At 32.7% G+C, this 13,027-nt stretch overlaps 1 protein-coding gene across 1 annotated transcript in view; it reads right to left on the bottom strand.

Annotated features, from left to right (window-relative positions):
- LOC127737197 (translation initiation factor IF-2, mitochondrial-like) overlaps positions 1–9,298 on the bottom strand; it is a 34,209-nt gene extending 24,911 nt beyond the window's left edge. Inside the window, exons 1-2 of the mRNA XM_052247728.1 lie at positions 9,291–9,298; positions 905–1,091 (exon numbers count right to left, since the gene is read on the bottom strand). Coding sequence (XP_052103688.1) covers positions 905–1,091; positions 9,291–9,298 — 195 coding nt within the window. The remainder of the gene's footprint in view (positions 1–904; positions 1,092–9,290) is intronic.
- Positions 9,299–13,027: the final 3,729 nt, after the last annotated feature.

The raw sequence follows: 13,027 nt of genomic DNA, 5'->3' as shown, positions 1-13,027 counted from the left end.
AAAGGACATAACTCAAGAATGGTAAAAGTGTCGCCACCAAATTTCATTCTTAATCTATATAATGTAGTAATAAGCATTGTGTATAAGTTTCATAACATTTGGTTGAGGCAAACTAAAGTTAGAAAACAGAAACAAATAAAATGCTCCGCAGGGTGCAGCTTGATACGACCGCAAAGGTCGAACCCTGAACAGTTGGGGCAAGTATGGACACAACATTCAAGCTTGATACAGCTCTGAATTTGGATTGTGATTAAATAATTGACACAGCATAGGTTTCTGACACAGAATGAATGTGGTCTAAGAACTTAAAAATTTTAAATTGGACATTCACCTATTATGGTCCAATATCCAAAATCTAAATACATGGTTAGATTCAGCATATCAAAGAACCCCAAGAATTCAATTTTTGATGAAATCAAACAAAGTTTAATTTTGGACCCTTTTGACCTCAATGTGGACAAAGTTGATAACGGGGCCCAAAAATCAAAAATCTAAATACATGGTTAGATTCAGCATATCAAAGAACCCATATATTCAATTTTTGTTGAAATCAAACAAAGTTTAATTTTGGACCCCGATTTGGACCAACTTGAAAACTGGGCCCATAATCAAAAATCTAAATACATGTTTAGATTCAGCATATCAAAGAACCCTAAGAATTCAATTTTTGTTAAAATCAAACTAATTTAATTTTGGACCCTTTGGACCTTAATGTAGACCAATTTGAAAACGGAACCAAAAATTAAGAATCTAAATACACGGTTAGATTCGGCATATCAAAGAACCCCAATAATTCAATTTTTGATGAAATCAAACAAAGTTTAATTTTGGACCCTTTGGACCTCAATGTGGACCAATTTAAAATCGGGGCCCAAAATCCAAAAACTTAATACACAGTTAGATTCAGCTTATTAAAGAACCCCAAGAATTCAAGAATAAAACCCCATTGAAATTGGTCAAGAAATAAGCAATTTATACGAAGTATCTTCTTTTGCACAATACTGTGCAATTGAATATTTCTTGCTATTGCACAATACTGTACAATTGACAATTTCTTGCTATTGCGCAATATTGTGCTATTGGATATTTCTTGTTATTGCGCAATACTGTGCAATTGAAGATTTCTTGCTATTGCGCAATACTGTGCAATTGAAGATTTCTTGCTATTGTGCAATATTGTGCAATACTGTGCAATTGAAAATTTCTTGCTATTGCACAATACTTATTATATAATAATTTACACATCCTGTTTGGTGTGTATCTCCTACCATATCATTATTATTTGCTTTTAAATATAAATCAGAAATAGCCAACTTAAAATGGAAAATTTTAAAAGAAAAAAAAAGGAAAAAAAAGAAAAAAAAGGAAAAAAAAAAATCCCCCCCCCAAATTTTTTGAACCCCCTTATGATTCATCACCCCCAAACTCAATCCCAGCCCTCCCTTTGTGGTATGATACCTTGCAGTACAATTTCAGAGAGATCCATACACTTGAACACAAGTTATTGTCTGGAAACTAGAAAAATGTGTTTTTTGGCCCCAAATTCCTAAACGTTTAGGGCAATTACCCCCAAACTCAAACCCAGCTTTCCCTTTGTGATATGGAACCTTGTAGTACAATTTCAGAAAGATCCATACACTTACACACAAGTTATTGTCCTGAAACTAGAAAAATGCTTGTTTTTTGCCCCTTTTTGGCCCCTAATTCCTAAAATATTGAGGCAATTACCCCCATCATCAATTCCAGCCTTCCCTTTGTGATATGGAACCTTGTGGTACAATGTCAGAGAGATCCATACACTTACACACAAGTTATTGTCTGGAAGTTACAAAAATGCTTATTTTTGGCCCCTTATTGGCCCTAATTCCTTAACTGTTGGTACCATAACCCCCAAAATCAATCCCAACCTTCCTTTTGTGGTATTGAACCTTATGGTAAAATTTCATAGAGATCCATTCACTTAACTAAAGTTATAGTGTGAAAACTAATGCGTCTTAGGACGACGCCGATGACGACGACGCCGCCAACGTCATACCAATATACGACCGCAAAAATTCGTATAAAAATTTGTACTTGATCTTAGTTTTGTGGATCAGCATATAACCAAAAAAAAATCATTAGAGTTACGGATATAAAATTATCTCTTGATCATGTTGATCAGCATAGACATATCATTTTAAAGCATATGTCAAAGTTTCATAAAATTTCATGAAGGTTTCACAAAATTATTGATGTCTCACATACAAAATGTACTTTAAACCAGACTGTGACTGAAAGTTTCATGCAGAAAAATCATGTAATACGTTCAAAATCAGTAAAATACGGAAAATAATTTTTTTTAATTTATTTTTCTTGAATTACAATCTCCGGATGATGAAGCTTCTGTCAAGTTTTAAAATAAAATTCTATTAATGTTTGACAAAGTTAATGGTGTCTAAAAATCTACAACCACAAACTGAACCTCAATGCAGATGACTGGGGCTTGAGTAGGGGAATCCGGGTCCATTCACCCAAAATCACGTTTGCTTCCATTCACTTTCACCCCCCACATGTTCGCACCCTTTATAAAGGTTTTGTGTTGAGCAATTTTTTAATGTTGCTATGGATAATGTATTGCTACCAAAGATAATAAGCTTTTTTTTATTGTTTTAAAATAAAGTGACATAACAAAAAAGTAAACCAGTTTCCTTTAGTGTTTTGTGAATAATTTTAACAAAATGAATAAGAATATTGTCATGATGATCAAAGGCCAATTCTATTCATCTGAGTCTTGTGAAAGAAAGAGAGAAGAAACCAAACTGCTATCAAACTCGTCACAAGGACATTGCCACGAATAACACAAAAACCACACAAAAACCGGGCCACAAAGCACTTGTTTATTAGGTCCTAATCTATAACAAAAATCATGATTTTCAAACATATAACAATAATACCAAAATAGCTTTGTAAATACCATTCAACTAATCACATAACAATATTTCATTTAAAAAATTCACAAATTTTTATTTATGAAAATATAAATATTGTGATATATACATCTAAAAAACATCAAGTAAAATAACCTGTATTCAATAAAAATTGGGTGCGAACATGTAGGGTGCGAACGTGTTATGAGAGCGAACGGACCCGATACATGTAACTGAGTAGGGTACCCCCTTCAATCACAAGGTTGTATTTACAAGTCAAGCAATATTAAGATAGCTGGTTTTTCACATTTTTTAAGGGCACAGATCATAGGTTATTTTAAATGAGACTTCAGCACTAGGTTGCATGACTGATTTGCCATGTTGGAACCACACGAATAGACCATGTCTTGCCTTTGCCACTTTGTTGACAAAATGAAAGAAAGTATAAACAAAATGCCCTGATTTAGGATCATTCTTTGTATAATTCAGAAAATTGTTATATAACAACGTTGAAACGATGTCTTCAATGCACAAACTAAATATTTAAAGCACAGTATTGTATAGACCGGTACACACTTTTTTTTCGGTATCCGGTCGTTCCGTCCCCAAACCTATCCGGCCCCGTCAATACGGCCCAGTCGATCCGTCCCAAGTCGATCCGTCCCTATGTCGATCCGGCCCCATAATAAAATATGAATAAACTATATTGACTTTGGAGGATTTTGTGACAAATTTTAACAGTATAAATGGAATTTGTAAAAAGTATCGATGATGGATGACAACAGGTAAGTGAAGTATTGGAGTACCAGTCAAAGAATTAATTTTAATCGATACGAAAATGAGTTTGATTGTGTCTGTTTGTATAGCAGCTTCAACATATTAATATGAAGTTATTTTCCATGATAACTTTGAACGTCATGGCGATTTTTTTTTATTTAAATCACACACAGAATAGCAAGAGACATATAATATGTCTCTGGAATAGCTAAATAAATATTTACAGTCCAATGGAACCTATAAAATTTAACTCATCATAATGACTTGTTTAATCAAATCATTAGTCTATAATTGGTTTGTTTATTCAACAATTGTCTGATGATTGTGATTCTGCAAATCATACAACATTTCTCAATTTGAGAAGTTTTAAGAACTTAAAACAAAAACAAAGTTTGTATGTATCAGCTTGGGGATCGGATTGTACCGTTGTGTATGTAACTATTTGTTATTACACAGGATGACAGACTTGTTAAGATCACAGTCAATTGAAAGAAAATGCTAATTACTGCTGATTAATGTTGATGTCTGTTGATTGTACTAAATTTCTGTTATATACGTTTTTATCATAATTATTCCCAATAATCTTGAAAACTTGTAATGAAAACATAATCAACATAGTTGTTTTATACTCATCTAAAGAAAATATTTGTCAAAGGCCAATTTTTTTTTACCATACACCTTTTATACATTATAATTTATAATAAAATTCATAAACATTTATGAATTACAATTAATATATATCTTTATTTTTATTCCTTATAAATATATTTTTTTATTGGGCCGGATCGACTTTAAATATGAGCCGGATCGATGTGGGACGGATCGACTTGGGCCGGATCGACGTGGGGCCGGATCGACATGAAAGCTTTTTTCAATGAAAGAAACAAATTGTATTCATTATTCATTAGTTTTCTGCATTTATCAATGCTCTACCTTAAATCGAAATGGAAAATTATGTTAAATTCAACTGAACAACTTCTAAGATCGAACTAATTCTTATCCTTCTATCCTTAGTATCTTCAATAAGACGTGAGGGTCGTCTGCCAAAAAAATATTCATGGGCGCCGCCATCTTGAATGAATGAGTAAATACCAAACCTACAACGGACTTCATCAGTTCCGTTATTTAAGCTTTCACTCATGTCTGAACACTAGGGATTTCATTCCACACATTAAATTTCACACCTTTAATAAATTCTTTCATAGGTATAACAATTCGGATTGGAGGTTTACTGTTCCTGTAGAAATATTGTAACAAGTGGGATATCAAACCCTTTTTTTTTTACAGTGATGCCGGTTACAGCGCCCGTAAATTAAGATACGCCATATCTAAACTTATTGTTGCTTTTCTCATGACGTCGAGTGTCAGTTCACCAAATCCGTCGGAGGTGCCCTGGTTCTTTATAGTCTAGGTCAATATGGTCTTAGAATATGGTTTATTAATTAGTCTTTTAAACATTTTTCAGGAAAGGCGAGTACTCTTATATGATCGGTATATACAGTGGTGTTTACAGTTTGTACTTATGTTGTGTTGTTTCAGTTTTTGTGTCGTATGAGGGCTGGGCCGGGTCTCCTTAACGTGTGTCCTACATCTCATTCTATTTATCCTCACCTCTTTTTTGATTTTTTTATCGCTGTTGAAAAGAATTTTAATGTGGATTAATACTAATGCATCATCAGTTAACTCTCGATTTTTCAAGTTTTCTCAATATAGTGCAGACTTCAATAATATTTTAAACAACACTAAAGATGTTTGTAACAACGTTAATACTTTTTTTTGTAAATGTTGCCAATGACATAGGCAAAGGTACTATTTTTGAAGAAAAAACACACCCTAGTATTTTGAAAATTAAAGCTAACATACAACATGATAAACCGTTTTTTTTTTAATTTTAAACCTATATACATGTTGACACTGTAGACAAACTAGTGAAAAAGATCAATATAAAAAAAGCTACAGGGGTAGATCAAATATCATCTAAACTATTGCGAGCTGGTGCACCAGTACTTAACAAACATATAACAACACTTAGAATCAAGTGAATTTCCAAACAGACGTAAAGAAGCTCAGGTCGTACCACTACACAAAAAGAACGACCCACTTGATAAAAAGAACTATAGACCTGTGAGCATTTTACCTACAATTTCAAAAGTAAATGAAATGGTTATGTGTGACCAGTTATCTAAATTTAAAAAAAATGTATTTCATGCTTTTTTATGCGCATTTAGAAAAGGTCATGGATGTCAGACAACTTTGCTGAGACTCTTTGAAGATTGGAAAACAGCTCTGGATAAAAATATGTATGTGGCAGCAATACTTATTGATCTTTCGGAAAGCTTTTGACTGTCTACCACATCACATTCTTTTAAGTAAATTATCTGCCTATGGTCTTTCTTCAAAATCGGTGAAATAACTTCAAAATTATCCTACAGATCGTAGGCAAGGGAGTAATCAGCAGGTGGGCTGACATCCAGAAAGGGGAACCCCAAGGTTCAATCATCGGACCTCTATCATTTAATATTTTTATAAATGACATATTCTATTTTATTGAACATGGAACCCTATATAATCATGCTGACGATAATACTCCTGTCATATGCTGACAACGATTTCGAAAATTTATTATGTATACTTGAAAGAGAAAGTGCTGTTTTAATTGGTTGGGTTAAATCTAATTGTATGCAGGCACATCCTGATAAATTCCAAGCCATTGCAATTGGAAATAAAACATTTGCAAAGAAGCCTGCTTTAATAATACAGTCAGCTAAAATATCATGTGATGAGATTGTCAAACTTTTAGGTATTGATATTGATTATTTATCAACATTATTTTAATCACCAAATTAGAAATATTTGTCGTAAAGCATCTCAACAACTGAGTGTTTTAAAGCGCATTGGTTGCTATCTTACTAAATTAAATAAATCGAACATTTTTCACACATTTATTTTATCTAATTTTCATTTTTTTGTCCTATTGGCATGGCATTTTTGCAACAAAAATAATACCACTAGATTAGAAAAAAATCAAGACAGGGCTAGCTTTACGATTTATATATGAAGACTATGTTATTTGTACGATGAATTACTTGTTCGAGTTGTTCGAGCAAAGGTTCCATCACTGAAAATTAGACGTATGCGTAACATGGCTATTGAATATTTTAAAATTTTATATAAATTGTCACATACGTATACACGATTTAGTTGTATTGAAAGATTGTAAATATGATTTAAGATATTCTAATATTGTAGATATACCTAGGGTTCGAACATCAACCTATGGCAAGAACTCTTTTAAATATGCAGCTGCTGTTTTATGGAATTATCAACCTGATGATTTTAGAAAAATTGCTAATTTCAGTCAGTTTAAGAATATTTTAAAGTCATGGAATGGAAATTACTGTAAGTAAAATTGAGAATGGAAATGGCGAATGTGTCAAAAAGACAACAACCCGACCAAAGAGCAGAAAACAACTAAGGCCACCAATGGGTCTTCAACACAGCGAGAAAATCCCGCACCCGGAGGCGGGCTTCAGCTGGCCCCTAAACAAAATGTATACTAGTTCAATGAAAATGGACGTCACAATAAACTCCAAAACAAATAAATGAACTAAAATTACAAAACACACAAGACTAACATAGGCCAGAGGCTCCTGACTAGGGACAGGCGCAAAAGTGCGGCGAGGTTTAACATGTTTTGTGAGATCTTCACCCTTCCCCTATACCTCTAGCCAATGTAGAATAAACAAACACACAGCAATACGCACAGTAAAACTCAGTTTAAAAGAAGTCCGAGTCTGGTGTCAGAATAGGTAACAGAAGAAACTAAGCAAAATGACAATGATACATAAATTAACAAAGGACTACTAGCTTGCAGTTACTGACATGCCAGCTCTTGACCTCAATTAAACTGATTGAAAGATTATGTCTCACAGTGCACAGTGCACAGTTTGTGCAGATTTACTAATTAATATATTATGTTAAATTTTTACCATTTAGATTATATTCTATTTTTAATATTTTATGCTTTTCATTTTACCAGCTTTCTAATCATGATTAGTTTACATTTTATATGCTTTTAGCTTTAATACCTAGCTTACCATGCTTATAATCTGCTTATTACCACCATGCTTAAATATAGTGCTTCATTTTGTGTTATGTAACTTATTGTATGCGTATTATGTATTGTATTGTTATGTCTTGTATGTCGGTTAAAAGCTCAATAGAGCTGATGTTATGTCCTTGTTTGTATACTATGTCGACTCTAAATAAAGCTTATTTATTTATTTAATTTATTTATTTATTTATTTATTTATTTATTTATTTATTTATTTATTTATTTTTATTTATTTATTTATTTATTTATTTATTTATTTATTTATTTATTTATTTATTTATTTATTTATTTATTTATTTATTTATTTAAACAAATTATGTAGTGTGTACGGGTTCCGAAACGAAACCGTGCAAGTTAAAACTGCAAAAGTTAGGACTACACTTCATATCGGGTGTAAATTTGATCCTCTATGGTGAACTGTTTTGGAGACTGCACGGCCACCTGTTGCCGGCCGAAAAAGTTACTGTTGGAAAGTATACGTATTTGTATACATATGTACTGTGTTCTTCTCGTATAATTTATTATGGCATGATACCAAACCACTAACGGGAGGGATTGTGAACTATGAACTAGGGGCAGGACCTCGAAATGGTCGACAAACTGAAATGAACTGATAGTAATGCAACTTTATAGAAAATATCATTGTCTATCACGAGTAGTTCCTATTAAACTATCTTAAGCAGAAAACTCAAACATTGAAAATTAGCAATTAATTGAAGGTCATTGGACCATGACCTACGGGGGCAGAGCTTCGAAATAGTTGTCAAACTGCTATGTACCGATAGTAAGGCAACTTTATAGAAAAATCATTGATCTATCACATGTAGTTCCTATCAAACTTGACTTAAGCAGAAAATTTAATATTAAAATTGCGAATTAATTCAAAGTCAATGGACCATGACCAAGGGGACAGGGCCTCGAAATAGTCATCCAACTGATATATGCTGATAGTAACGCAACTTATAAAAAATATCTTTGACCTATCACAAGTACATGTAGTTCATATCAAACTGAGTTAAGCAGAAACTTAACATTGAAAATTGCTAATCAATACAAATTCACTGGGCCATACCTAGGGGACAGGGCCTCGAAATAGTCGTCAAACTGCTATGTACTTATAGTAATGCAACTGTATAGAAAATATCATTGATCTATCACAAGTGGTATCACACTGACTTGAGCAGGAACTTAACAATTGTTGATGTTGTCAACTTCGCCGCCGCCGCAGGAAAAACAACACCTATATATCTTGCTTTCCGCAACTTTCGTCGAAGGCAAGGCAAAAATCCTTGATATGGCCCCATAATCTCTTGCAGTTTCCGTCTTCCCCCGTTACGATGGTTTAATTCATTTGTGAAGACTTAATCGATAGAATATAAAACTCAGTTTTGTTTTTTTTAAATTTTTTTAACGTTTGGTACCTTTTTAAGTCCTTCTGTGTCCTTGTTTTTCTAACAAAGTTTATAGTCCTGTGTTTGCGACTTGACACTTACCTGTTCATTTATGACTAAATCGCCGTGTAATGCATTTCGATAGTACAATTTCGGTTAAACTTTTTTTTTCTCAAGAAATTTTGAATTAATTTATTAAAAAAAAAACTAATAATATAAATATATGTTTTCCCAATTGTATATCTTGCACGTAAGTTGGTATCTCTCGATATCCAAATGTTTGCTATGGTTATCAGTAAATGCTATCACATGATGTTCTTGTCTACCTATAAAACCTGATGTAATGATTATTTTTTTCAATAACATACAGGAACAAAAAAGAAACTTTTTTTACTAATTTTTAAGAGAAATAAAAGTATTTTTTCTCTTTCCATCTGATTTTTTTCTTTCAAGACTTAAAATCAAACGATTTATAAAAAAAAACCTCATGCACCAGCCCAAGGACGTATGTTAGTTATACGTCCCTACCAGCCCCACAAAAGATAAATGATCGGTTGCTTAGGAAGAAAATAAAAGAATTATTACTTTACAACGTCAACGGCCGCCTTTATAAGAGAGTCTGGACGATGGGTCCTTCATCATTTTTGTATTCTTGTAAATTTTTAGGTCATTATATATAATTATCTCTATTCTTTATACTTTTTGCCCAGTATTCTCTTTTCTTTATATTTTATCACCCATTGCATTATTCTCTATTCTTTATTTTTTTTTTGCCCATTTTTCTCTATTCTGTAAACCTCACCAGACCCTCTTATGAATGGACGGATTTTTATAGTGTCTCAGCATCTCAACTTATAAAATAGAGAATGGAAATGGGGAATATGTCAAAGAGACAACAACCCGACCAAAGAACAGAAAACAGCCGAAGGCCATGCACCAATGGGTCTTCAACACAGCGAGAAAATCCCGCACCCGGAGGCAGGCTTCAGCTGGCCCCTAAATAAAATGTGTACTAGTTCAGAGAAAATGGACGTCACACTAAACTCCGAAACATATAGATGAACCAAAATTAAAAAAAACATACAAGACTAACAAAGGCCAGGGGTTCCTGACTTGGGACAGGCGCAAAAATGCGGCGGGGTTAAATATGTTTTGTGAGATCTCAACCCTCCCCTATACCTCTAGGCAATGTAGAATAAACAAACACATAGCAATACGCACAGTAAAACTCAGTTTAAAAGAAGTCCGTGTCCGATGTCAGAATAGGTAACAGAAGAAACTAAGCAAAATGACAATGAGAACATAGATTAACAAAGGACTACTATAGCAGTTACTGACATGCCAGCTCCAGACCTCAATTAAACTGATTGAAACATTATGTCTTCATCATATGAAAATCAAGCACAATCCCTCTCGTTAGGGGTTTAGTATCATACCATAAAAAATATATGAGAACATAACCCGTACCATGCCAACAACTGGTTTTAATAATAAATGTGTTTATTTCCGATGCAAAGACCCTATGAGTGAATCAATATTATATATATATAATTCCAAAAAATGCCATCTTTAATGACCTGACAACAGTATCGTAACAATAACCCTTCTGAATAAGTCTGTTTGAAGGTTTGGTAAGCTTTTGAGGTGAATGACAACATTTTTGTGCTTTGTATAGAATATTACCATAAAAGATTGGATGTGAAATACCTGTACGTATAAGATGTCTACACGTTGATTTATAATTACGAATGATGTCCTTGAACAGAACCGATGATAAAGATTAGTAAATGTTTTGACAAGTTTGTGATATCGAAAACCCTGGTGTAATAATTTTTCTGTAATACATCGATTTCTTTCGTTAAAATCAAATACGTTGTTACATACACGAGCGATTAGAACAAGTTGAGATATATAAACACCATAAGATGGTGACAAGGGAACGTCACCATCTAAAAATGGAGTATTTTTAAATAATTTTTATACTATAATACAACTCCTTGCATGCTGATTTAAGTTACATTTTCTTAAAGCAGACCTTTTGCAAATCTCATAATTTTATCTGGGACTCACTTTTTTCGAAGTTAAGATATCTATAATAGGCGGAACTCTTTAATAAATCTTAATTTTGAATACAGGCTTTTGGAACCATCAATTGAATCAAACCCTACAAGTATTCAAGTCTATTGAATAGATAAGACCATGTGGATAATAAAGAGCTGCGCCATAAGCGCATGATACGCCCGTCGCTTTTTCAAAGAATAAAGTTCCATAACTCCTCAATGCCATTTCAGAAATTTATAAATATAAATGTGGATAGTGTCCACATGTGGACACAGATGATGCCCCCGCACTGCATATCATATAGTTATAAAGGGACATAACTGAAGAACGGTAAAAGTGACGCTACCCAAATTTGAACTTGATCTGAGTTTTGTGGCAATAAGCATTGTGTGTAAGTCTCATAACATTTGGTTGAGGCTAACTTAAGTCGAGAACAGAAACTAAAAATTCAGCAATACTTCTATTTGTAAACACGCATAACTCTAGAACAGTTGTGTATAAGTTTTATAACATTTGGTTGAGACAAACTAAAAAATTCAGCAATTTTTATGTTTATAAAGGGACATAACTCAAGAATGGTAAAAGTGTCGCCACAAAATTTCGTACTTAATCTGTATTATTGTGTATAAGTTTCATAACATTTGGTTGAGGCAAACTAACTAATCAAAGAACCCCATATATTCAATTTTTGTTGAAATCAAACAAAGTTTAATTTTGGACCCCAACTTGGACCAATTTGAAAACTGGGCCCATAATCAAAAACTCTAAACACATGTTTAGATTCAGCATATCAAAGAACCCCAAGAATTCAATTTTTGTTAAAATCAAACTAAGTTTAATTTTGGACCCTTTGGACCTTAATGTAGACCAATTAAAAACGGGACCCAAAATTAAAAATCTAAATACACGGTTAGATTTGGCATATCAAAGAACCCCAATAATTCAATTTTTGATGAAATCAAACATAGTTTAATTTTGGACCCTTTTGACCTCAATATGAACCAATTTGATAGCGGGGCCCACAAATAAAAAATCTAAATACATGGTTAGATTAAGCATATCAAATAACCCCATATATTCAATTTTTGTTGAAATCAAACAAAGTTTAATTTTGGACCCCAATTTGGACCAACTTGAAAACTGGGCCCAAAATCAAAAATCTAAATACATGTTTAGATTCAGCATATCAAAGAACCCCATATATTCATTTTTTGTTAAAATCAAACTAAGTTTAATTTTGGACCCTTTGGACCTTAATGTAGACCAATTTGAAAACTGGACCCAAAATTAAAAATCTAAATACATGGGCAGATTCGGCATAACAAATAAATAAATGTGGTCAAAGATTTTACAAATCTAATGCTCCATACTGTGCAATTAAAGATTACTTCTTGAAATTTTTCAATATTTGAAATTTGAAAAAAAAAATATTTGAAGAATAATTCTTTTTAAAATCTGAAATGAGAAAAAATTGACCCCACACAATTTCTTTTTACACCCCCCCCCCTTTTCCCCAAAAAAATTCTTTCCCTCAAGATATGGTCATAATCTCAATTCAAATTTCCAATGAAATTTGCAACCATAATTACCCATTTAAATTTACCATAGTGCTAATATTTTTTTATAATAGAATTTAAAATATGGTGTCAAATCTTTCATATGGATTTTTTTGTAAAAAAAAAAGATGCAACATTTGCAGATATTTTTACTGGTCTTCCTTTATATAAATGCATTTTTTTAAACATAATTTAAAAGCAGTGTAAGGGAAGTAATCAAAA

The sequence above is a fragment of the Mytilus californianus genome, unplaced genomic scaffold, assembly GCF_021869535.1.
Source record: "Mytilus californianus isolate M0D057914Y unplaced genomic scaffold, xbMytCali1.0.p SCAF_4, whole genome shotgun sequence".
NCBI classification, from domain to species: domain Eukaryota; kingdom Metazoa; phylum Mollusca; class Bivalvia; order Mytilida; family Mytilidae; genus Mytilus; species Mytilus californianus.
The sequence above is the reverse complement of the archived record's forward strand: the minus strand, read 5'-3'. Positions and strand labels throughout refer to the sequence as shown.